The sequence below is a fragment of the Bombus vosnesenskii genome, unplaced genomic scaffold (genome assembly GCF_011952255.1).
Source record: "Bombus vosnesenskii isolate JDL3184/JDL3185 unplaced genomic scaffold, Bvos_JDL3184-5_v1.1 scf7180000013883, whole genome shotgun sequence".
NCBI lineage: Eukaryota > Metazoa > Arthropoda > Insecta > Hymenoptera > Apidae > Bombus > Bombus vosnesenskii.
In genome coordinates, this window is record NW_022883264.1 from 247,488 (window position 1) to 270,378 (window position 22,891).

The following is a 22,891-nucleotide window of genomic DNA, read 5'->3' on the forward strand; positions in this document are numbered from 1 at the left end:
TTTGAAAAAACTTAGTATAACTATTTCAAAATAATCAATATCGTTTACTCTTAACAGTCAATACTCTATTATTAATAAATAATAATTTCAATTTAATACAAAATTAAAATTATAACGCTGTTAGAAATTCACTATAGATGAAAGAATATAGATCATGTTCTAACATTCAACAATGATGAAGATATGACAAAATATAAAGATAAAGATTAGGCGGAAGGAGGGGCGAAGAAGCAAGCAAACAGACAGAGCAGAAAATTCTGTACTAGTGTTGTAATGATTCATCAGAAAAAAATTAAAAAAAGAGCAGTAATACGTTCCTTTAGATCAAACTTGTAAATAGTATAATGATCCTTTAGTTTGCAAAAATGACTGTTTTGTCATTTAAATTTATAAACAAAGACTCGAGCATTGTTCTTCCATATATATATATTAGTTCCAGTTAAATTTTACGTAAATTTCTATTTTCTTATTTGTTTCATAAACTCATTAGTAATATTACACTATGCATTTCAATTTAGTATGCTTTTAAATCATAATTGGCATATGTTTAAGTCATACTTTTGTATCTAAGTCAAGTTTCTTCTCTAAACTTCTAACATATATAATATACTTGTACGAATGTACTTCCTCTTTATAATATTAACAATGCTCGATATAGTTTATAAGCTAATACGAGCAAATACTGAATTTTGAAATACAGTCTAATCAAATCTGACATTATAACACAAATGCTAACGATACTAATAAGAAACAGGTGAATAATAAGAATGTTAACCATGTATGAATGATATTATATAACTATTGCTAAAAAATAAATTGTGGAGTTTATCATTGACATTTGTTTAAATATTGTAATGTTACTGTTATGTTAGTCTAAAAAAATTTATTTGTGGTCTAAAACTTTACATACAACAATTAAATATATAATAATTTGGAACTATTCATTGAACTATAATCATTATTCTCTAATAAATTTTTATTTGGTCGAAACTCTAGTACGCTTGTTCCATGAAAAGTTGGTACCATAACTACGAGGCTTGGGACTATTAACATTTGGTTTCTGAATATAATATTCCCATCCCATCTTATTGCAATGTGCAATAGCTTCTTCCTTTGTAGTAAATGCTACCTGAACATTAGACAAAGGGTCTCCACTATGAAGCAAAATGTATCATTAATTAAAGTTTCTATAAGTAAAGTTTAATATATTATATCATACTGACGTGGAAGTCCATCCCATAAGAGGATTCTCCCAACGTTCACGTGTATCAAAGTCCAATTGCCAGTAATTTATGTTATTTGTTCCAGATTGCATAGCATTTTTTGCAGGACAATAAATACGTACTCTACGAGTCTTTATATGAGTTTCTGGAACTCCTGAACAACTACCAACATCTTCACATTCTGATACAACAATTAATGCTTCTTCCCTAGCTTTTTGAGCCAACAGTTCTTCTTCAGATATCAAGTCAGTTCTGGGTCTTTTTGATACTGTTATTTCACTTTTTGGTTTAGTATCTGTACCTGTATTTGCGAAAAATCTTCTCGTTAATCTGTAAACCAAATTAAAAAAAATTGATTTTGTTTTTTTCCAAGTCTCCTAATTGTAAGATTATATTTACGTGTAGATGTAACTATAAAATGTTATTACGTATAATTCTTTTTAATTGTCTTATTTTCAACAAAAAAGGAAACAAAAGAGGAAACATCATGGAACACAACCAACCCATATCTTGCAGAATTACTGCCTGAAGATAATAACGATAATATACGAAGTACCATTTTGAATAATACAGGTTAAGGTGGTACACTTAATATTGTGTAGTAGTTCGGCTAACTAAAAAAACTCTTGTTGAGTATTGAGTTTTTACGCATCCGTTAACATATGCAAAAAATACTAGCATGCAATAAATATTTGTAATTTTACAAAAATACTTCGCACTACGATATTATAAAAATACTGTACTTCAATATCATTTAACATTAAAAGACAATAGTACTTTTGTGCATCAATAGGTTATTTCTGATATCAATTTCACTTGACTCTGTATCCCCACTTCAGGAGATGCGCAATAGAAATGTACGTATAGTTACGAATGGCGAATTGAAATTACGAGTAGAAGCACCGACGACTAAAGGTTCAGAATAGACGTGATATTCGACGCTCTTTTGTGTACCATGTACCACGCTTTCGAATTCGCTTTTTAAGAAAACTTATTTATTGATTGAATTTAAGAAATTATATAAATAGTGTATGATTCATACTTATTTTTACAATATAATTATTGTACAAACATTTAATTAAAACTAGTATAAATTAATAGTCATGTTTCATGCAATATTTTAGGAATTAACAATCTGCAGCTCCTGTTACAATAGAGATACATTGGTATATCTTGAACTTAACTACCGTAATCTTTTTTGATTAATATTAATAAAAAAAAAATTTATTTGGTATTATTAAAATTACTGAAATTGTTTAACGGTCATCGTTTGTACCAGTTAGTGTTTTGATCTACTGAAAATAATTTATGAATCTTCATTTACGGATTCGGATATTAAGAGCTTAATAATTTTTTAACTTTGAAATGAACTGTGTTTAGGTGTTATTTCTATTTCGTTTCTACTGGTCAAAAGTGTTTTAATAAAAACAATAACTATTCTATTCATTAAAAATGCCTATCGATCAAAAACGGCTTAATGGTCCAGAAGTAACTGTGCCTTATCATATTTACTCTGATCTTAATGAAAAAAGTGACAAAGTAAAACATGATCTTAGTGAAAGAAGTGATAAACGGACCAACAATGAAATGCGAAAAATATGTAAGACTGTGAATTACATCATAATTTGATCGGTATCTACGATCTTTTCTATACTTTAATATGGAAAGGGTTATTTAAGAAGTCAAAATATTATAAAAAAGAAAATGTTACAAACACTTATAGGTATTTTTAATGTTAAATTAAAACTAAACCTAACCATATAAATGCAAATTAAGTGAATGAATGTAAATAGTAAACAGTTAAAAAGAAAGTTTAATAAAATATTTGTTAACAAAGCAGCTGTGGTGTAGACTTAGAGCATGGTAGAACTCTAACTCATTATTTGTGCGGTTTAGGCTAAGGTTACGCTTAGATTTAGTGAACGAATCGTGAAATTACGAAATTTAATATACGGTTTGAGTTAGATTTAGATTAGGTTCAGACCTAGTTTTAATTTACAATTAAGAGCACTTATAATTGTTTGCGACACTTTTCTTGTGATATTTGCTTATTTAAATCTTAACATATTAAAGTTCGAAAAATTTGGAGATATGGACTAAATTGCTGGCTATTACTTTTTACATTATCTTTTATTACATTACTTTTTACATTATAAAAGTAATTGTTTACGTTTCTATTTGTACAGTTTTAAAAACAGGTATAGTTAGTCAAGCCAAAGGTTCTGCATATATAGAATTGGGAAATACAAAAGTAGTTTGTTCGGTGTTTGATCCTAGGGAGGTATCAAACAAGAATGGCTACTGCGCACAAGGAGAAATTTATTGTGAATTTAAATTTGCACCATTCTCTTGTCAGAAACGAAAAATTCATCAGCAAAATGCAGAAGAAAAACAATATAGCTTAATTTTGCAAAGGGCATTAGAACCAGCTGTGTGCTTGGTAAATATATGTATATATATTATCAGTCTTATTAATAATTTAAAATAAAAAACATAAGTAAGATATATGTGTAGAACATTCTATTGATTATGCAATTATAAAATTTTATAAGTTTATATTATTCTTTTAACTTTTTAAGTTTTTATTATTCTTTAAATTATGCATGTAATAACTGTTACAAATTGATATAATTACTGATAGAAATGTCATTTATCTTGTTCTAATAGAATCAAGACTAAAGTTTGCAATCTAATTTAAAATGGATTCAGTTATGTACATAGTAACTTACCTTTTAAAAACTTATTTATCTTAAATAAAATCAATATATATATATATATATATATATATAAAAATAAATTGATTATATATATATATATAATCAATTTATTTTTATTTATTTAATTTATTTTATGTTTTATATATTCTCAGAATCTAGTTAATTTTTTCCATATATTATGATTCAGTATTCATAAAGAAAATATTATGATTACAGTATGTATCAAATATTTTCACTCATTCCTGGTATTAAAAATAAAAGATTGCATTTTTTAAAACAAAATATGAATATATTGTGCATATGATAAATTGAAATATAATATGACTCTTTCAGCATGAATTTCCTAATTTTCAAGTAGATGTATATGTAATGGTCTTGGATAATGCTGGTTCTTCATTAGCAGCTGCAATTATGGCTGCTAGTACCGCTTTAGCTAATGCAGGTGTTCCTATGTTTGGTTTAGTTACAGCTTCTACTATAGTAAGTAATATCATTCAAAAAATTACTACTAAGATTACAATTTTTTTATCAACAACTTTGTTTTATTGTCTGTGTTTTAACTATTAATTTTAACAAAAATACAGGGTATATATGATAACCATTACCTAATGGATCCTACGGACATAGAAGAAGCAATATGCAATACACAACCAGATAACCAAGGCGATTTTAATCATGGGACAATTACATTAGCTAGTCTTCCACAACATAATCAAATATCTGAAGTATTTTTAATTGGCAGTATTAACACAAACTCTGTTGTAAAAGCAACAGAAATTTTAACAACAGCTAATAAAGATATTTGTCCTGTACTTCAACAATGTTTAGTAAAAACTATTATGAAACTACATAATTAAACAAAATAGTAAAATACTTAATTAAGAAACAATTTTGTGTTGTATTTAAATATATATTTCTATAATAAAAAAGTTGTATAATATATATACTTGAATATATATATAATTCTTATCTGGCATTTAAATACCTAATCAATATTACAATACATCAAAACGTCATCTAATTTTTACAAAGTTATGAACATATTTAAGGATATGGATAATCGTATAAATACCTTTCTTCACTATTATTTGCATGTAATAAAATATTAGCCATCTCTATTTAATTGTAACTATACTTAATGCATTAAATAAAATAAAATTTGTTTTACACCAATAGTATATACATTATATAAATATATAAGTTAAAAATCAAATTGTATAGCAATAACTACCTCTCGATCAAGGCACCATGTTATCGAGAAGACACTTTACTTCCTAAGTGGTCGGTATTTTTTCAGGTTATTCCATGAGGATAAATTTTGAAGATCCTGCTTTTAAAAGTTGTCTAATAAAGCTTTGATTGATAAATGTTTAACTTCTCCTTAAATAATTACTTTAACAAGAATATTCTTTAATTCGTTCATTTCATATCTTTAAATATATATTTCACTACATATTTTAATCATTTCTTAGATCTTTTAACATCATAGAAATACATAGAAAAAGTTTATCTTATTAGTCTTTCAGATAAAAACTAAGATAGCTTACCTCAGTTTTACCCACGTAACGCATAATATTAACGGTTTTGAAGAAAAATAAATTCATTGCTTTTTAAAACTCTTCAAAATGGGATAGATATTATCAAATGCTTCATAGATCTCCTGCCTAACTTTTGCTCCTATTCAAATGATAGTAAGAAAGTTAAAAGAAATATAGAAAATAGTTTGGAGAATGAATTATCAATATATACAAAATCTCTACCTAATAAATATACAATAATTACTAACCTGTTAAAACTACTTTTCCTGAAACAAATATCAATAAAACGATTCTGGGTTTAACCATACGATATATTAATCCAGGGAAGAGTTCTGGTTCATATGAAGAGAATTGTCCATGTGTAAGTACTAATCCTTCTAATCTAATTGGAAATTTCACATCACAGCTGCCTACCATGTTTTGTATTTTGAAATCAAGAAATTTTGCCTTTATCCAAAATAGATTAAATTAATAATAATCGATAAAAAATAAATGATATATCTTAGAATATTTACTAACAGGAAAACCAAGCTTTTGAATAATTCTGGCATACTTTCTTGCAGCCAATCGAGAATCTTCTTCACTTTTTGCTCCAGTACAAACCATTTTTCCACTACTAAATATTAAAGCAGTAGTTCTTGGTTCCCTTATCCTCATAATAACTGCAGCAAATCTCTTTGGATTATATTCTGCATTTCTAGCATGAAGAGCTATTTTTTTTAAATCTAACTTGCAGTTTAAATTAACTGTAGAAACAATATTCCTGTAACATAAACAGAACATACTAAATATTTTTCATCATAAATTAAAGTTTTTACTAACTGAAGTTGTGGTAGTATTGCTGGATCTGCAGAAGCTGGTGTCATAGGTGTCATAGGACCAGGAGTAGACGGCGCTATAGATGGAGGAGCTATATGATTACTATTTTGTAGATGTGGAGACATCATATTTTGCTATAAAGAATATAATATTTTTTAAATTAGTATTACAGATAGCATTCAATAAATTTTCGATGATTATATTTAATCATACCGGCGTTTGTGGTTGCATAAGACTTTGTGGTGTTGCAAAAGTAGGTGCTGTTGCATAGGCATGCATAGTTTTTTGTGGCGTCCCAATCATAAGCATTCCACTTTGGATGTTTGGACTCATAGCATGCAATTGTTGTAATTGATATTGTTGTTGTGGTTGTTGTGGTTGCTGCGATTGTTGCTGTTGCTGTTGTTGTAACGCATTAGGCAAAATTTGCTGATCCTCCTCTGGCTGATGTAAAGGAGTACCAATGCTTGGTATGCTAAATCCGGGACTAGGCAACATCTGATCCATTTTTTTCTTTTATGTTGGAAAATACAACAATAGCAAATACGTAACTCCAAAAAATGTTGAAATAACTTATAGGTAGACAAATAATTGCTGAAGATTCGTAAACGTGCAGTATACTTCTATAATATCAATGGTGCTCATATCTTAAAAAAATCTTAAACCATTATATTCATAGGTTATGTTCTTCGATAAATGATACTTTGAATTTCTGTCATTATACTTGCTGAAAAAATTAGTATATAAACTCCTTACACAGAAATAAATTCAAATTTTTATTGTATCCTTGTTCTTATTCTTATTTCTTACTCATTCTTGTTTGTTTACAACTACTTAATTTAAAGATTACCATAGATTTGTAACTGCTAAGGTAGGTTTGAATTTTTCTCGCCACTAACAGAGATCAGTTTCTTTTTTCGAAATTAATTCGCAACGATTAGTAGGGAGGTGCTACGATCGCCCAATTACAACGCTTTTCCCTGCTTCGAATTATCCTTGCGTAATGGCGCTGCCAACAAAATGTAATACTTTCATAAGAATGAAAGTAAATTAAAGTTTTATGGAAACAAATTGCAAAACCGCAAGTCTGAAAGAAATTCATAAGTTAAGGGTTAGTATTAGTACATAACTACACATAATTATACAGTGCAAATGAATTAATAATGGAAAGAAGTAGGCAAGGTTAAACTATTTAAATGTTGCGGGCTGTGTAAGGGCGGTTTAAGAAATGGGCGATTTAAATCTATTGAAGTTAATATATTCTGAGTCCACGGATAAGTTCTAATATACAATTTTATATAAAATATAGACAGAAAGTACATAGCTATGATATCAAACCTTGACTTTGATGAAATCCTAACCTTGAGGACATATTGCAAAGACATTAGAATCGCTGAGGAGTTACCTGTTCAACAGCTATGCCGAATCTATAAAATAACAATTAAAGGAAATAAATAAAGAAATAAATAGGCTTGTATAATGTATAGATATTTTTTCTTGTTATTAGTAACAGGTTCTCGCTTAATTTTTTACATATCTTTATCTATAACATTTAAACAGACACGGTATTAGATTAGGTTTGGGATATTCTTTACTCTCCAGTCGCCTCAAAACGGCTGATTACCCCGATCAAGTTAATTTCCAGCGAACTTAAATTCAATACTCATTTGTGTGGACCAGTCAGATGATAACTAGAAGCCAATATAGCATCGAAGTAACCTGCCAAATACGATAAAAATTCTCGACTTTGTGTACGCTTAATCTTTGAACCACTGGATTCCGCATCTTAAAACTTACTTTTTTAGGTCGAATCGTCACGTCAGTAAATACAGAATTGCAAAGAGAACGGCTCAATAATGTTTCCACCCCTAAACTAAAATTTAGCCTTTTAATCAAATCATACAAATTATAGATATTACATAAATGTGAGTTGCGTTGCGACGTTGTGCCACGTTACTATCTAACAGTAAGTACCTAGTTAGTCACCTTGTGATCATTCGTATTTATCATTCATATAATACATATGTATATAAATGATTTATATTTGTATGTTTATATGTAAAAGCATATGGTGTACCACGAATGAATAAAACTAAAGATTTTTAATAGAAATTATAAAATACACGATGTATCAGGTATAGATGATAACAAACATACCTATTTACTTGTACAGCACATCTATTCTTACTAGTTCTACTGAGACTAAACTAACACACATAGAAAAGTTCAGATATGTAATTACTATAAATCTTCTAATTTTCATAGATTAAAACGCAACTAATATAATTAATAAATATATAATATAATTAATAATAATATAATTAATAAATTGAAAGCAAAGATAATAAGATACAAGGGAAAAGTTATTAAGAAGAAGTAATATGCCAGTGATGGAGTCTTCTAAACCATTGTTAGGTAAAATTGCATATGTTTTTATAATTTCTCAAAAATAAAAGGCTTTAATAAAATTTAAATTATCTTTAATATTATTATTATTTTTCTATAAAGGAATAAAAAAGTTTCATAATTTTCTTTCAGATGCAATTTATACTTCTCAAAAGTATGGGAACGATGAGACTGGCAATGGTACTGACACTAATCCTTTTAAAACGATTTTGAGAGCAATGCGTTATGTAGGAAAAGAACCATTTCCACCATTTTATCAAGATTCTAACGAGGATGGAAAAAAATATGTGATAGTATCGAAATCACAATTTAAAAAAGCACAAAAAATTTGGGCAAGGAATGAATATAAAAATGAAGACAAACAAAAGAAGTTATTAGAGGATGAAGAGAAAAGATTGAAAAATTTGGAAGAAGCTAAAACAATTATAATTCAAGAAGATACCACTTTGTCACCTGCAATTTGTATAAAAATTCGAGATAGTATCTATCATCGAGAACAACGAGTAAAACTTTTTGGATGGGTGCATAGGCTTAGACGTCAAGGTATAATATATATATTTGTAACCTAAATTTTAAATTATGTATTCACTTTATACCTACTAACTCAGCATTAATATCTCACACCTTTTTAGGGAGGGCACTTATGTTTATTACATTGCGAGATGGAACAGGCTTTCTACAATGTGTACTTAGCAATATTTTATGCCAAACGTACAATGCGTTGACCTTATCCACAGAAGCTTCCATTGAAATATTTGGAACTCTCAAGATCGTACCAGAGGGAAAAAATGTATGATACCAGATGTAACTTTGACAAGAGCTTCTCAAATTTCTATGTTTCTTATCCTTTCTAGGCTCCGAATGGACATGAATTACATGTTGATTATTGGAGATTAATAGGAACATCTCCTCCTGGTGGTGCAGATTCCATTTTAAACGAAGAAGCTCTTCCTGATGTGCAGTTAGATAATAGACATATCATGATTCGTGGTGAAAATGTAAGATAATTGGTGTAATTAAGCCATTTATTAGAAGTCTAACTATAGAAAAATAATAAATATAAATTTTCATTTGATCAAATAAATTTCAGTGAATTCATTTGTTTTAGACATCTCGCGTATTACTTGTGAGATCTGTGTTGATGCAGGCATTTAGGGATCACTTTAATGAAAAGGGTTACAGTGAAGTAACACCACCAACATTAGTGCAAACGCAGGTAGAAGGTGGATCAACATTATTTAAGCTAGATTACTTTGGGTAAGCATACCACTTATTTGAATTTATACTTGTTCATTAAAACAGCATTGTATTCTTAATCTAATTTAATTATCATTTGAGAATTTAACCTTTTGTTTTAGAGAAGAAGCATTTTTGACTCAAAGTTCACAGCTTTATTTAGAAACTTGCCTTCCAGCAATGGGTGATGTATATTGTATTGCACAGTCTTATAGAGCAGAACAATCTCGGACTCGGAGACATCTTGCAGAGTAAATATGCAGAATTTGATGTTTTTTCTATAATATTCAGAGCGTATTTTAAGTCAAATTCATATAAAACATTTAACTTCCAGATATACACATGTGGAGGCGGAATATGCATTTATTACATTCGAAGAATTATTGGATCGATTAGAAGATATGATATGTGATGTCGTTGATCGTGTCCTTAAATCAAAGTTTGGTTATTTAGTCAAGGAATTAAATCCTGATTTTAAAATACCACGAAAGCCATTCAAAAGAATGGATTACAAAGATGCAATCGAATATCTTCAAATTAACAATATAACCAAAGATGATGGAACATTTTATGAATTTGGCGAAGTACATTCAATAAAATTATTTGATTATTGTTTTGCTACAAAATTTTTATCCTTCGTTTTATTTACGTTAGCGGAAAAAAGGAGGAAAAGAAATAATAATCTTTTTCATCTATAGGACATTCCAGAAATGCCAGAGAGAAAAATGACCGATATAATAAATGAACCGATAATGTTGTGTAGATTTCCTGCAGAAATCAAATCGTTTTATATGCAACGTTGCGCTGATGACAAACGTCTTACAGAATCGGTGGATGTGCTTTTACCGAATGTTGGTGAGATAGTTGGAGGTTCGATGCGTATTTGGGACTATGATGAATTGTTGGAAGGCTATTCTAGTGCAAACATAGACCCAAAACCATACTATTGGTATACCGATCAGGTAGGCATTATTGATTCTGTTTGTGATGACATATTGTCTTATGTTAATTTTGCTAAATTTTTTATGCACTTTTCTTTTAGCGAAAATATGGAACTTGTCCTCATGGTGGATTTGGATTAGGTCTTGAAAGATTTTTATGCTGGCTTTTGAATAGATATCATATACGCGAAGCATGTCTTTATCCACGTTTCTTGGAACGTTGTCGACCTTAGAATATAAGCTATGAACATTATCATTTATATCTGATGAATGAATTTGCGTTATTAACAGATAAATTATTGCAAGCTTTCAGAAATTTAATTCCGACAGAATTATTGGAAAATGAGAAATCTCTGTATTCAGAAATAAATCAAGATTAAAGCAATTATCAATTTATGAATTTGTGATTTATGTTTGCACATATCAATGTATTAGTATATATTCCGATCGGTGACCATTACGGAATGAGGTGCGATGTATAAAATAGGAGAGACAATAGTGAAGAAAATGTTCTTATGTTTCTCCTAACCGTCGTAACGATCACCTATCGGAATATATCGCCATCATTGGAACGCCGAGAATCAAATAAAAAATTAGCCAATTCAAGAAATTTTATTTTCAAGAGTGCTAAATGATTATATAAATAAACCACTATATAATTAATTAACCAATAATTATACTTAAAGTTAGTATTTTTATGATGTATTTTAATCCAAACAAAGTGAAGATACTTTTTTTGATCCAGTTTTAAGACTTTCTATATCATATTGCAGTATATGTTTTTGCTGTATTTGATTATAAAGAATATTTTCAAGTGCAACTATGTCAACTTTGTGCTCATGTTCTATTTGTAGCATATTTTCCTGTAAGATGAAATAATAATTAAGTTAAATAATCTAAAAAATGTAAATTACGCAGTATATTGATATATGTAGATGCCACAAAATTTCTCTTACTTCTGAGAGTAAAGTTTGTTCCAAAATTTTTCTAAGTTTGATCTTTTCTTTTTCTAATATTGTCAAGAAACTTAATTTTTCGGTATTATTTCGAATTAAAGTTTTTAAAACAATTAATCCTTTATTACAATTCCATTTTGCATCTAACAAATTTTAATATTAAAATTGTTTATTAAATTTTTATCAAAATAATTTTATAAAATTCCAAATTTTCGTAATTTACTTTCTATGTTTTTAGATAAACTCTTCATAATTTTCCGTACATCAATTTTTGTATCATAAATTAATCTTTGCAAAATAGTCTGATAAAGGTTAATCAAAGACACTTTACAACCAAATTTTTGTATCATTTTTTCTTTAATGTGTTCCTTCAGCCTCTTATTTTGAGTTTCCATATATTTTAAGTCCAATTTTATTCGTTTTAGATGTACTTCATTTTTCCTGCAATAAACCATAAATATATTCTGTTTTTAGAAACTATTATATTTTTTAGTATACTTGCGGGTTTGTTCTAAGTTGTATGTTTCATCTTGCAATTCTCCAACTCTGGCATATAAATTCGCTAATTCTTTTTTATTAAAAACTATACAATTTTGAATGCTTGCAGTGCATCCAGAGTCTAATATGTGCTGTAATTGATGAAGTTTTAATATGACTGTTACATTAATTTCATTTAATTTTTTTTGCTTATCCAGCTATGAAAATTAAAACACTTTAGTTCATAAGTTGTTTTGCAAATTATTATATATATAATATAATAATGTTTAAAAATACCACAAAATTTTGCAGTTCTTCCTCATTGTGTTTTAAAGTACTTTCAATAATTCTTAAATGTTTGATATCAGTATCTAATTCTTTCTGCAATAATTCTATTTCTCTTTGTTCCTCTCTGATTTGCAATTCGTATGTATATCGTTTTTCTCTCATAGAAAATGCCATGTCATATAATTGTGTATCACAGCCCACTGGGCAGATATTTTCATCAAATGGAATGTACTCAGCTTCAGAATCTACTGTTTCATCTGTTTCTTCAGAACTAGTTTCTGACGATTGTGTAATCGAATCTAAAGAACCTACAAATTATAATTACGAAAATTAACCACGAAAATTATCAAACTTAACTAATCTAGCAAATTTAGCTCAACTAAAAATTATAAAGTTAAAAATTTTAGGAAGAAAATTTAGTACCATTTTGTTTTTTTAGTGCTGTATATTTTCTCTTGAATATTTTTTGAAGGAAATTTTGAAATTTATTATCAGCAATAGCTTTTGTAAAGTCAGTAGCAGTATCTTTAATTTTTATATGCAATTTTTTTATTTCTTCTTCTCGTGCAGCAATATTAATATTTGTAGCTTGCATCTATTAACATCATGTATTAATATAATGTTGTTAATAAATAATTGGTTCATATATAAACCATTATTATTTTTGTTATAGGGATAATAACCTTTAACATCATTGTAACACGTTCATTTGATTTATCAATAACTTTCTCTTCAAGTGCATGTTCCATTGTTTCAGATTCCCGTAGGATCATAAATTCTTCGTATAGAGTTAACAAATTCAGATTTATATATGTACTTTGATATACTACGTCTAATCGATATTCTTCTAGTTCGTCTAACTCTTTTTCCAATTGTTTGTATTTGGCGCTGATATATCGTAAAACACAATCTTGTTCATATATTTTTCGCCACATTCGAGAACGTTTCATTTCACGTTCCCAGGTAGTTTGAACAGAGTCATTTATATTAAGATTTCGAATTAAATCACCAGCTATGGATGAATGATCCTTTATTTTCATTTGTGAAGCAGAAATAAGAATATAGAGACTTTCTTGTCCTTTGTGAAAGATAGCTTTATCATCACAATATAATACTTCATGTTCTAAATCAGAATGATCTATTAATTGATCTATAATTAATGATTGCCTTTGGCGTTTTACTTGTTGCACCTTTTCCGACATAGATACATATTTCTGAAGCTATAATGGTATTAATATAAAAAGGGATCTTACATAAATTTAGTTACAAGTAATCATTAATTATACCTAACTAACTAAAAAAAATATAACTAACTTCAAGATTATGTTCAGGAAATTCAATATCAAAATACAGTTTTGGTGGATGTGGTAAAGGTTTTATATTTTTTAATGGAATTTCTGTGTGAATTTTTTTAAGAACTTCTGTTAATTTAGTAACTTCTTTCTGCATCTTTTCTTTTTTCAATGCGATCGTTTTCAGTTTTGTATTAAAGTTCTCTCGCAAATGATGAAGCTATAAAAAATAATTATGTCAAAAACTACTCTAACATTGAATTTTTTATCAATTTTACCTTATCTCTACAATCTATAAGTTGTTTATATTTTATGGCGGCAGTTTCTTTTTTCTTCATTAGACTAAAGTCTACATTCATTTTCAAATTGTATTCACCAATGGATTGTTTCGCCTTTTCAAGGAAAACTGCATCTTCCAAACGACTTTTAACTAAATTTGGCTTTTTTGCATGTAGTTTCTGCCACTATATATAACATATTTTTGAAAGATACACATTACTTTTATTGTGATCTTTTCTATAGTAAATTACTTACTTCCTTCTGTCGTTCAATCAATCTAGCTTCCTTTTCCTTGTACTTTAACAACATTCGATTAATTTGTAACCCTAATCCAGATGATAAATCGCTAAAATCTTCAGCTAAAAGTCCTTCCAAATATTGTATTTCTTGTTCTTCTGATTTCTGTTTGTCTTCCTTAACCTGTTCTTGCATTATTCTATAATTTAATAATAAAATGCATATGAAAAGAGTAAAATATCTTTAAATAATTTACATGACTAAGAATTAGTCAATTAATAATAGTTCATGCAAATATTATAAATAGTGAAGGACATACAAAGTTGTTTTTTCCCAGAATAAATTATTATCCAACTTTAGCTGCAATTCCATTTCTTGTAAAATAATTTAAAGTTAAGAAACATAATATAAATTTATACAATAAAAAAATAAAAATACCTGCCTGCTTTCTGTTGCTCATCTTTCTCCTTCAGCAATTTCACACATTTTAAAATGCTGTCAGTATCTAGGTGTAATTCTCTCAAAGAATATACTGCTCTATTTTCATCTCTATTTTTAAATTTTCATAAACAACCTTGTAATTTTAGTAAACACTATTTAATGAACATAATTAAAAAAACAATAATACTTACAATATGCCATGCACTGCAAAAGGTAAGTAAGTGATAGATGTAACAAAATGGTCCATAAGCTTTTGTAATTCTAATTTCCTCTTTTCTACTTCAAATTGTAGCTTTCGTTCTGTTAAGGTTTTATGTGTATGCAGTTGCTGTTCTAAGTCTTCAACTATTCTAGGATCCAGCTCAAACTGTGATATTCGTTGTGAATGCAGGAGATGTTTATTCCTTAATTAACGAAAGAAATCTCAATAATAGACTTTAACAAGCATGATAATTATGATAATGACAATAATAATAAAAGTAATAATAACAGTAATAATAACAAGAACAATAATAAATAAATTACATGAAAAACATTGAACCAAAGAATCAAGAAATATAAAATCCAGGCAATTCCAAATTAAACATATGTATAATTAATTATCACATTACAAAAGAGAGGACATCAAAATAATAATAATATAAAACAAGATCATTTGCTGCTTTGGTACTTTTCTTCTGTAATTAAGAAAACAGGACATATACCTTGTAATAATTTTAACATATTCTTCTGTTAAATCATGTATGATTTCAAGTACTTTTTTCTTTTTCTTCTCTGCAACTGAAAAAATTCTATCTTGTTCTATTTTAGTAATTACTTCTTCCAAATTTGGATAATCAGCATCTTCAATATCTTCGACACTTTCAGGCTAATTATAAATATTGCATTATAAATATTATAAGTACTAGATTTAACCTAATTGAAAAATAGTTACTGAGAAATTAACTTACTATAAAAAGAGAATTCTCTAACATTGGTACTTCATGTTCCTCATATGGTGTATCATCATTGATTTTAAAAGAAAATATATTTCCATCTTGGCCACATGTTAACAATATTTCTTTATTATAACCGAATAAAATATTAGAGATGTGTCCATTATAATGATCATGTGTTTGTAAAATCCAACAGTCTGAAAAATCTAATGGATCTTTGTCCTTTATCTTAACAACATAAAGCTGTCCATATTGTGTTCCCAAATATAAATATTTCTTATTTTTCCTAAAAAAATCCGTAATTTTTTATTTTTATATATTTTATTTTATTTTTTTTTTTTAATGTTTATAAATGTCCCTACTGAAAAAGGAAATTATGCATTTCTGTGTCTATTGCATGTTCGATTATTCTACTCCTAATGGGTTTATTATGTTTTAATTTTACAGATAATGGACGTGGATATTCGTAAACATATCCTGCATCAAACCCAGCCATAAATAACCATATGTTTCCATCAATGCCATATTGTGCTATTAAAACTTTATTTGGAATTTCTGGAATATAAATTTCTGGGAGAATCATTTCTTTTTCATCAAGCTCCGCTAAAAAAATAAATAAATACAAAAAAACAATATGCGATTTAAATTAAATTACTAAAACGTAACTTAAAATAAATAATTACTAAGAAATGTGTCTTCATCAATTATAATGTGAGGATTTTCAGCAATTAATCGTTCCATTTCTTTTCTCCTTTCTTTGAGTCTTTCTTCTTTCTCTGCTTCATATTTTTCTTTTATAATTTGTCTTTCTATCGCGGACCTCACTGATTCAAATTTAAATGATGCAGGTCTACATTTAACTAATTCATAAGAAGTTGTTGTGTATGACTGAGGTATCATAGGCAATTTTACTTCCATACAATCTCCTCGTAAGCATCCAATTAATAGAGTTGCTTCCTATTTATACGATTAATTATAATTATTGTTTTTTTATTACTTTTTTTGTATTCAATAACGGTATTTACTTCTTGAGGATTCCATGTCATGCAAGTAGCAGGTGATGGAAGTTTCACATAGCCAATAGGTGCAATTGCAGGATAATTATTAGTAGTATGAATATTAAATAGAAAAATAGTGGCATCATCGCTACCCGTTACTAATAAGCTAAAAATAAATCATATATAACAATTAAAGTACAACCATTGTGTTCATATAATACGCACCTACAAGATGTATTTAAAGACATTACAGTAATTGGCATCGAATGTGGTTTTAAAACTTGAATTAGTTTTGTATTATCCATTTTTACATTTCCGGTATTTGTTGTTTGTATTGTTACTGTAATCATCCTAATAATACCATTTTCGAAAGCACATACGAGTGTTGAACCTGTTTTTTCAATCTAAACATTTCTCTGAAATAGTATTTATATAAAACGCTTAAAAATAAAATGAAATAATTTACCTTACATGGAAGCCAAACTACTTGACTACTAGTGTCATAAAATTTATAAATCAGATTTAATTTTTTTTCTATGTAGTTATAAATATGCAAATTTCCATTTCTATCAAGCGTTGCTACAAAGGGTCCCCAATCTGCTGTATCCATATCGACAATAGGACCAGCATGACATGTAAAAAGTTTTTGTTGAATATGTTCTTTTTTACTGGTACAAAGGTCAAGTAACCACAGTCCCCCATTTCCATCCTATTAAATATTTGTTTGAATATTGAAATGTTGGAATGTTTCCTAAATACAATGTGCTTACTTACCTGAGCATACCACATGGTTTTTTCAGGATTATCTGGTTCCTGCTTTTGGATACTCATAAGCATTGCATTTTCTATTCCCTCTGCAATTTGAAATTCGTAAATTGGTTGAATTTCAAGAAATTGTTCATCATCAGAAAGATCAGCATGGTCTATGGTCTCATAGAACCAAAATCGTATCCATCCATCAGATCCTACACTATCGCAGATCATAACATAATTTATTGTATATACGTTTTTTTTAATTTTTAATCATATAAGTTTTTGTTTTATTACCAACTGATATAATTTCTCCATTAAGCAACTCAAATTGTGAGATATAGCCCACATGTGCTGGCTCTTTATTTTTTCTACATGCTTCCAATTTGATTAAACTTTCATCCCATAAGAGTATGTTACCCCACTCACAACCAGAGACAATCTAAAAAATTTATTCAAAGTTATACATTTAAAACAGCTATAAATTTTATTATTTAATAGATTTAATGTTTTCTTACAGTCTCATTTGGCATGGGATGAATTGCTATAATATCAGAGATTTCAGTATTCCCAAATTTACCAATTTCACCTTTAAGTTTTAACCCAGTAAAAGTTTTAGACATTTTCCAAAATTTAATATGTCCTATTCCACTAGACGTTAACTGGCCAGGAATATATTTAGAGAAAGTGACATTATATACATCTTGAACATAAGATTTACATTGCAAAATAATGTTTGATTCTTTCCAATTCCAAAGTGAAATATAATAATCAGGTTCACCACCTTGCGATGCTAATAATAACCCATCTGGACTATAAGTTATCGAAATGTAATTTTATACGTTTTGTAATGAAATAATAATTGTGTAGATTCATGATTACCTGTATGATAAATGAAAATAACGTTTAGTTGTTCCACCTTTTAAAACAATTATAGTTTTCATAAGTGGCCAGTTAAAAATATTTATTAGAGGGTTTTCACCATTTGCCCCAACAGCAATGTGTTCAAAAATAGGATTTTTCTAAAAATAAAATATAATAGAATTTTGAATCCTTTTTAGTATTAAAAAAAAAAATACAAATATTTACCGATATGTGCCCAATACCAGTACCCACAGAACCTATTTTAAACCACATTTTATTTTCTTTTACATTGAAAAACTGAATTAAATTGCCAGCAGCGAAAGCAATAGTATTTGTATCGACTACACAAAGATTGAAATACTTTCGACAGTTATATCCATAAGAATGACTAACAGATATTTAAATATATAATATGTAAGAAGAAAGATATAGTGAAAGAAAAATGATTATTTTTTATTAAGGATACAAAAATTCTAAAATATTTTCAGGTATAGTTCCATCATCGGGTTTTCGAGGTATAAGTGAATATTCCTCTTTTTCCTCCTCTTGATTTATGTTAAAATTTTCTTCTTTTTGCTCAACGCTTTCATACTTAGTTTCCCAATTTAATTCTATGTTTTGTCCTAGATCTTCACCATTTACGGATTTAAATTTGCCACCATCGGCCATTTTGTTATTTCAAGCAGAAAGAGCTACTATAGAACAAACATGTATTTTCTCAATAATTTCAATTATACTTTATTTTAATTGAAATTTTGTTATATACTATTATAAGTAATTATTGAACTGTCTAGATTTTCTTATCAGATTTCTAGACACGAGTGCGGTTTAATTCATAATTTGATGGTTTAGGGGCGTCAACAAATGTCGCTCGATCCTGTGTATTCTTGTTAATCGATTGTCAAGTGCAGCAATTGTAGTATTGGTTAGCTTATAAAGACAGATCAATCATGGCAAGTAATTATTAAGTGTATTAAGTGTTGGTAAATGTATTTGTTTTCATTACTTCAATAGTGTAAAATATAATCCCTTCTTTTTTTGTAATAATAAAGATTACGTTTTTACAAAATTATTTATCAATTCAAACAGAATAAACTCTAAAAAGTTGTCAAATAATGTACAGATCCGTTTCATCCTCATTCAAAACAGAGCTGGAAAAACGAGATTGGCAAAATGGTATATGAATTTTGATGACGATGAGAAGCAGAAGCTAATAGAAGAAGTTCATGCAGTGGTGACTGTACGAGATGCTAAACATACTAACTTTGTTGAGGTAAATTTCATATATCATGTATCATTATAATATGTATTAAATATTGAATTTCTCATATTTTAGTTTCGTAACTTCAAAATTGTATATAGAAGATATGCTGGTTTATATTTTTGCATTTGTGTTGATGTCAATGATAATAATCTATGTTACCTAGAAGCAATACATAATTTTGTTGAAGTACTAAATGAATATTTCCATAATGTATGTGAGTTGGACCTTGTGTTTAATTTTTATAAGGTAATTTTTTATGTATGTGTATATCTAAATTTATATTACAACGTAATTTTATTTTAATGTAAAACTTGTTATAGGTCTATACAGTTGTAGATGAAATGTTCTTAGCTGGTGAAATAAGGGAAACTAGTCAAACAAAGGTATTGAAACAACTCCTGATGTTAAATTCATTGGAATAAACTTATTTAACATTATTTAATTCTATTAATTGAATATATTATATAAATGTAAAAAGTAAAATACATCGAGGACAACAAATCCTGTTAGTTGATTCATTAATTTTCATTGTTTTTTTTACATGATAAATTTAGGATATTATTATGTAAAAATATAAAAATGCTGGAATAAATGTTAGTGGGAAACATTTAAAGAATTTATATTGCTTGTTAAAATTTCATACAAGCAATGTATTTACTAATCAATTTTATTATGTGATGCATTTTGTTGAATGATATACATACTCTATCTTATGTAAATATTAAATAAACTTGAAAATAAATATGTTTGAAAGTTATAATAAAAACACTTTATATGTTGCTACATATAAACATAACATATACTATTACTTATTCTGTATAAATTAAAAGATGCATATAAATATTATAATTTTATCAATAAACAAAAATATAACTTTCGCATATAAACTGAGATTTTTTACTGCAAAGTTAATATATACAATTGATTTTTAAAAGTTCTGCTTGAGAGTATATTGAATGTATTCACAAAATGTAAATACTTGAAGCATTACATATAATTAATTTTCATATTATAATTTTTATATATACTAAATTTATGTGTTAATAAATTATATGGGAAGTATGATATTTTAAATAAATATTTGACATTGTTTGAAAGAATTAAAAATATTGAAATTACTATAAGTTAATTATTTATCGTAATATGCATTGATGCAATTCATATTTTAAATGTACATTTTTTTTATCAATGATATTTTAGTTTTAAATAGCTGTTAAATTTTAATATCTTCATTATCATAGTTTTGAAAATAGTTGTTTGGTTAATACATCAATATTCGTTTCAATATAATCGACATTCGATATGCGATTAATCGATAACTTAGATTATCGACTTACGTAATAGAAGCGAACTTCATTGATGTGGATAAGTGAGCTTCACGGAGATAAAATATCAATTATATGTATATAAGTATATCTAATAATTATAGTTAATGTTGTTTCTAAAATACATATAATTGCTATTTTATTATATTATTAACTAATAAAAATGAATAGTGTTTGGTTTGGATCAAAATAAATATCGTTTAGTGAATCTGCGAATGAAACTGGTCGTATTGTACAGTTTATCAATATTTATAAGTTAAAAACGGTATTAGCATAGAATTCATGAAGTGTATTTTCCTACTCATATGACAAAGAACAATTAAAAAGTTAATAAGAAAAATAATGATACACAGAAGCTTTTTACTGCAATGGATTTTAGTGGTGATATTCACAATCACTATCATTTATTTAAAAACGAAACTAAATTTCCTGGAGGATCACTACAAACTATTGCGTAGGCGTTATAATAGACAATTAATTTTATTAATTCGTAACAACAAAAGTTTCATCCTTTTAATATTTCGTTCTGTTAAAGGTGATGGAATAACATAGGTATCCTATCGTACTTCCAGACAATGCCATCACGCAAGAACAAAACAATATTCAAAGTGGGATTGAAGCTAGTGAGCATTCTTACAAATCAACTTTTGATGATCTCATCATTATCTACAACAGGGTACCAAAGACAGCATCAACCAGCTTTGTAGGTTTGGTCTACGATCTGTGCAAACACAACAAATACCATGTTTTACATATTAATGTCTCTAATAACATGCATACGCTTACACTTCCTAATCAGGTAGTATTATATCATCCTTAATTTATTATTATTTATTAATTCATTTGTAATATATGTTAAAAAATTGTAGATTCAATTTGCAAATAATATAACTGTTTGGAATACAAAAAAGCCAGCATTTTATCACGGTCATGTTGCATTCTTGAATTTTGAGAAGTAAGTATACAGAAATATTCATTATGAAAAACATTTGTTTTATTTTTTAAAATTATGTTTATGCTTTAGATTTGGTGTAAGACAATCGCCTTTATACATAAATATCTTGCGTAAACCTTTAGATAGATTTGTTTCCTATTACTACTTTTTAAGATATGGAGATAATTTTAGGCCACATTTAATCAGAAAAAAGCATGGAGACACCAAGGTTCGTATTCATAATAATAATAATAATTTATATTTATTATTATTATATTAATCGTGCTAAATCACATATTTTTGTAGACTTTTGATGAGTGTATTGAGGCAGGACAACCAGATTGTGATCCTGACAATATGTGGTTACAAATACCATTTCTGTGTGGTCATGATCCTGCTTGTTGGTAAGATTTAATAAATTATTACAGTTATCATAATTTATAATGAACAAATATTATTTAATAGGGAAATTGGAAATAGTTGGGCATTAGAAGAAGCAAAAAGAAATTTACAAAAACATTATCTCCTTGTAGGAGTGACAGAAGAATTAACAGAATTTGTAGAAATTTTGCAAATTGTACTTCCACGTTTCTTTAGAGGAGCTTATAATTCTTTTTTGCATAGTAAGAGATGATATAATCGAAATTTTATTAAGAAATAAGATTTTTTAAATTACTAATGAATTATTAAATTGCAGATAATAAATCACATTTGCGGCAAACTACACAAAAAATCAATCCACGACCTGAAACAATAGACAAAATACAAAAATCTGTTGTTTGGAAGATGGAAAATGAACTGTATAACTTTGCTTTAATGCATTTCCATGCTGTAAAGAAACGACTTATAAATGCTTCTCCTCAAGATGTAAATCAACGATTTATGTATGAAAAGATACGTCCAAAATAAATTTACTTTTTTAAGCAGAGATACTTTTTGGAACTGTTATAAAATTAGAACGAACTTCAAAT

At 27.7% G+C, this 22,891-nt stretch overlaps 8 protein-coding genes across 15 annotated transcripts; 4 read left to right on the forward strand and 4 right to left on the reverse strand.

Moving 5' to 3' along the window:
* Window positions 1-863: 863 nt before the first annotated feature.
* On the reverse strand, window positions 864-2,073 carry LOC117239180 (NADH dehydrogenase [ubiquinone] iron-sulfur protein 4, mitochondrial). Of its 2 annotated transcripts, none has more exons than XM_033504577.1 (3): window positions 1,652-2,073; window positions 1,224-1,553; window positions 864-1,154 (listed from the first exon to the last, which is right to left on the reverse strand). In XM_033504577.1, exons 1-3 carry the CDS (start codon window positions 1,780-1,782, stop codon window positions 977-979), a joined length of 639 nt encoding a protein of 212 aa, XP_033360468.1. In that variant the 5' UTR covers window positions 1,783-2,073; the 3' UTR covers window positions 864-976. The 2 variants fall into 2 exon arrangements, with proteins under 2 accessions (XP_033360468.1, XP_033360469.1); XM_033504578.1 differs by having other exon boundaries at window positions 1,727-2,069.
* A 462-nt stretch (window positions 2,074-2,535) lies between these two features.
* Window positions 2,536-4,882, forward strand: LOC117239179 (exosome complex component MTR3-like). Its single transcript, XM_033504576.1, has 4 exons — window positions 2,536-2,823; window positions 3,410-3,663; window positions 4,274-4,420; window positions 4,525-4,882. The coding sequence occupies exons 1-4, from the start codon at window positions 2,676-2,678 to the stop codon at window positions 4,795-4,797; spliced, it is 822 nt and encodes a 273-aa protein (XP_033360467.1). The 5' UTR covers window positions 2,536-2,675; the 3' UTR covers window positions 4,798-4,882.
* Window positions 4,883-7,300, reverse strand: LOC117239178 (TATA-box-binding protein). Of its 2 annotated transcripts, none has more exons than XM_033504575.1 (6): window positions 6,511-7,300; window positions 6,301-6,431; window positions 5,998-6,241; window positions 5,727-5,925; window positions 5,488-5,617; window positions 4,883-5,270 (listed from the first exon to the last, which is right to left on the reverse strand). In XM_033504575.1, the coding sequence occupies exons 1-5, from the start codon at window positions 6,802-6,804 to the stop codon at window positions 5,541-5,543; spliced, it is 945 nt and encodes a 314-aa protein (XP_033360466.1). In that variant the 5' UTR covers window positions 6,805-7,300; the 3' UTR covers window positions 4,883-5,270; window positions 5,488-5,540. The 2 variants fall into 2 exon arrangements, with proteins under 2 accessions (XP_033360466.1, XP_033360465.1); XM_033504574.1 differs by having other exon boundaries at window positions 4,883-5,267; window positions 6,511-7,299.
* A 528-nt stretch (window positions 7,301-7,828) lies between these two features.
* LOC117239177 (asparagine--tRNA ligase, cytoplasmic) lies at window positions 7,829-11,276 on the forward strand. Its single transcript, XM_033504573.1, has 12 exons — window positions 7,829-8,011; window positions 8,103-8,263; window positions 8,563-8,576; window positions 8,610-8,712; window positions 8,836-9,246; window positions 9,336-9,493; window positions 9,558-9,701; window positions 9,812-9,960; window positions 10,062-10,190; window positions 10,274-10,523; window positions 10,638-10,901; window positions 10,982-11,276. Exons 4-12 carry the CDS (start codon window positions 8,679-8,681, stop codon window positions 11,111-11,113), a joined length of 1,671 nt encoding a protein of 556 aa, XP_033360464.1. The 5' UTR covers window positions 7,829-8,011; window positions 8,103-8,263; window positions 8,563-8,576; window positions 8,610-8,678; the 3' UTR covers window positions 11,114-11,276.
* A 229-nt stretch (window positions 11,277-11,505) lies between these two features.
* On the reverse strand, window positions 11,506-12,306 carry LOC117239182. Its single transcript, XM_033504579.1, has 3 exons — window positions 12,060-12,306; window positions 11,837-11,979; window positions 11,506-11,743 (listed from the first exon to the last, which is right to left on the reverse strand). Exons 1-3 carry the CDS (start codon window positions 12,289-12,291, stop codon window positions 11,588-11,590), a joined length of 531 nt encoding a protein of 176 aa, XP_033360470.1. The 5' UTR covers window positions 12,292-12,306; the 3' UTR covers window positions 11,506-11,587.
* LOC117239174 (cilia- and flagella-associated protein 44) lies at window positions 12,105-19,102 on the reverse strand. 2 transcript variants are annotated; one of them, XM_033504565.1, is made up of 23 exons: window positions 18,864-19,102; window positions 18,623-18,785; window positions 18,416-18,555; window positions 18,052-18,346; window positions 17,831-17,975; window positions 17,558-17,748; window positions 17,250-17,492; window positions 17,009-17,187; window positions 16,811-16,949; window positions 16,469-16,742; window positions 16,148-16,388; window positions 15,801-16,071; window positions 15,555-15,718; window positions 15,042-15,254; window positions 14,852-14,958; window positions 14,729-14,783; window positions 14,428-14,608; window positions 14,172-14,357; window positions 13,916-14,113; window positions 13,285-13,821; window positions 13,025-13,196; window positions 12,611-12,909; window positions 12,105-12,531 (listed from the first exon to the last, which is right to left on the reverse strand). In XM_033504565.1, the coding sequence occupies exons 1-23, from the start codon at window positions 19,064-19,066 to the stop codon at window positions 12,307-12,309; spliced, it is 4,821 nt and encodes a 1,606-aa protein (XP_033360456.1). In that variant the 5' UTR covers window positions 19,067-19,102; the 3' UTR covers window positions 12,105-12,306. The 2 variants fall into 2 exon arrangements, with proteins under 2 accessions (XP_033360456.1, XP_033360457.1); XM_033504566.1 differs by lacking the exon at window positions 14,729-14,783 and having other exon boundaries at window positions 14,848-14,958.
* On the forward strand, window positions 19,007-20,268 carry LOC117239183 (AP-2 complex subunit sigma). 3 transcript variants are annotated; one of them, XM_033504581.1, is made up of 5 exons: window positions 19,007-19,171; window positions 19,250-19,350; window positions 19,521-19,670; window positions 19,734-19,907; window positions 19,982-20,268. In XM_033504581.1, the coding sequence occupies exons 2-5, from the start codon at window positions 19,348-19,350 to the stop codon at window positions 20,081-20,083; spliced, it is 429 nt and encodes a 142-aa protein (XP_033360472.1). In that variant the 5' UTR covers window positions 19,007-19,171; window positions 19,250-19,347; the 3' UTR covers window positions 20,084-20,268. The 3 variants fall into 3 exon arrangements, with proteins under 3 accessions (XP_033360472.1, XP_033360471.1, XP_033360473.1); XM_033504580.1 differs by having other exon boundaries at window positions 19,078-19,350; XM_033504582.1 differs by having other exon boundaries at window positions 19,166-19,350; window positions 19,547-19,670.
* A 720-nt stretch (window positions 20,269-20,988) lies between these two features.
* Window positions 20,989-22,852, forward strand: LOC117239085 (heparin sulfate O-sulfotransferase). 3 transcript variants are annotated; one of them, XM_033504366.1, is made up of 7 exons: window positions 20,989-21,030; window positions 21,559-21,785; window positions 21,856-21,941; window positions 22,011-22,149; window positions 22,227-22,324; window positions 22,386-22,543; window positions 22,618-22,852. In XM_033504366.1, exons 1-7 carry the CDS (start codon window positions 21,021-21,023, stop codon window positions 22,827-22,829), a joined length of 930 nt encoding a protein of 309 aa, XP_033360257.1. In that variant the 5' UTR covers window positions 20,989-21,020; the 3' UTR covers window positions 22,830-22,852. The 3 variants fall into 3 exon arrangements, with proteins under 3 accessions (XP_033360257.1, XP_033360256.1, XP_033360255.1); XM_033504365.1 differs by having other exon boundaries at window positions 21,008-21,063; XM_033504364.1 differs by having other exon boundaries at window positions 21,018-21,440.
* Window positions 22,853-22,891: the final 39 nt, after the last annotated feature.

What these genes read in the sequence shown, in the direction of transcription:
- LOC117239180 (XM_033504577.1), bottom strand. Translation starts at nt 1,782, where the DNA reads ATGGTACTTCGTATATTATCGTTATTATCTTCAGGCAGTAATTCTGCA. An exon ending in ACAATTAAAAAGAATTATAC is followed by an intron (nt 1,554 to 1,651) that starts GTAATAACATTT and finishes TTTGGTTTACAG; the next exon opens with ATTAACGAGAAGATTTTTCG. An exon ending in CTTATGGGATGGACTTCCAC is followed by an intron (nt 1,155 to 1,223) that starts GTCAGTATGATA and finishes TTTGCTTCATAG; the next exon opens with TGGAGACCCTTTGTCTAATG.
- LOC117239179 (XM_033504576.1), top strand. Translation starts at nt 2,676, where the DNA reads ATGCCTATCGATCAAAAACGGCTTAATGGTCCAGAAGTAACTGTGCCT. An exon ending in CAATGAAATGCGAAAAATAT is followed by an intron (nt 2,824 to 3,409) that starts GTAAGACTGTGA and finishes CTATTTGTACAG; the next exon opens with TTTTAAAAACAGGTATAGTT. An exon ending in TAGAACCAGCTGTGTGCTTG is followed by an intron (nt 3,664 to 4,273) that starts GTAAATATATGT and finishes TGACTCTTTCAG; the next exon opens with CATGAATTTCCTAATTTTCA.
- LOC117239178 (XM_033504575.1), bottom strand. Translation starts at nt 6,804, where the DNA reads ATGGATCAGATGTTGCCTAGTCCCGGATTTAGCATACCAAGCATTGGT. An exon ending in TTATGCAACCACAAACGCCG is followed by an intron (nt 6,432 to 6,510) that starts GTATGATTAAAT and finishes TATTCTTTATAG; the next exon opens with CAAAATATGATGTCTCCACA. An exon ending in AGGAAAAGTAGTTTTAACAG is followed by an intron (nt 5,618 to 5,726) that starts GTTAGTAATTAT and finishes TCATTTGAATAG; the next exon opens with GAGCAAAAGTTAGGCAGGAG.
- LOC117239177 (XM_033504573.1), top strand. Translation starts at nt 8,679, where the DNA reads ATGCCAGTGATGGAGTCTTCTAAACCATTGTTAG. An exon ending in TCATGATTCGTGGTGAAAAT is followed by an intron (nt 9,702 to 9,811) that starts GTAAGATAATTG and finishes CATTTGTTTTAG; the next exon opens with ACATCTCGCGTATTACTTGT. An exon ending in ACTCGGAGACATCTTGCAGA is followed by an intron (nt 10,191 to 10,273) that starts GTAAATATGCAG and finishes TTTAACTTCCAG; the next exon opens with ATATACACATGTGGAGGCGG.
- LOC117239182 (XM_033504579.1), bottom strand. Translation starts at nt 12,291, where the DNA reads ATGGTTTATTGCAGGAAAAATGAAGTACATCTAAAACGAATAAAATTG. An exon ending in TTTATCTAAAAACATAGAAA is followed by an intron (nt 11,980 to 12,059) that starts GTAAATTACGAA and finishes AAAATTTGTTAG; the next exon opens with ATGCAAAATGGAATTGTAAT. An exon ending in AACAAACTTTACTCTCAGAA is followed by an intron (nt 11,744 to 11,836) that starts GTAAGAGAAATT and finishes TTCATCTTACAG; the next exon opens with GAAAATATGCTACAAATAGA.
- LOC117239174 (XM_033504565.1), bottom strand. Translation starts at nt 19,066, where the DNA reads ATGGCCGATGGTGGCAAATTTAAATCCGTAAATGGTGAAGATCTAGGA. An exon ending in TCTTTAAATACATCTTGTAG is followed by an intron (nt 16,950 to 17,008) that starts GTGCGTATTATA and finishes ATTTATTTTTAG; the next exon opens with CTTATTAGTAACGGGTAGCG. An exon ending in AGATGAGCAACAGAAAGCAG is followed by an intron (nt 14,784 to 14,851) that starts GCAGGTATTTTT and finishes TTATTTTACAAG; the next exon opens with AAATGGAATTGCAGCTAAAG.
- LOC117239183 (XM_033504581.1), top strand. An exon ending in AACATACTAACTTTGTTGAG is followed by an intron (nt 19,671 to 19,733) that starts GTAAATTTCATA and finishes CTCATATTTTAG; the next exon opens with TTTCGTAACTTCAAAATTGT. An exon ending in TTGTGTTTAATTTTTATAAG is followed by an intron (nt 19,908 to 19,981) that starts GTAATTTTTTAT and finishes AACTTGTTATAG; the next exon opens with GTCTATACAGTTGTAGATGA.
- LOC117239085 (XM_033504364.1), top strand. Translation starts at nt 21,329, where the DNA reads ATGATACACAGAAGCTTTTTACTGCAATGGATTTTAGTGGTGATATTC. An exon ending in GGATCACTACAAACTATTGC is followed by an intron (nt 21,441 to 21,558) that starts GTAGGCGTTATA and finishes TCGTACTTCCAG; the next exon opens with ACAATGCCATCACGCAAGAA. An exon ending in GGTCATGATCCTGCTTGTTG is followed by an intron (nt 22,325 to 22,385) that starts GTAAGATTTAAT and finishes ATTATTTAATAG; the next exon opens with GGAAATTGGAAATAGTTGGG.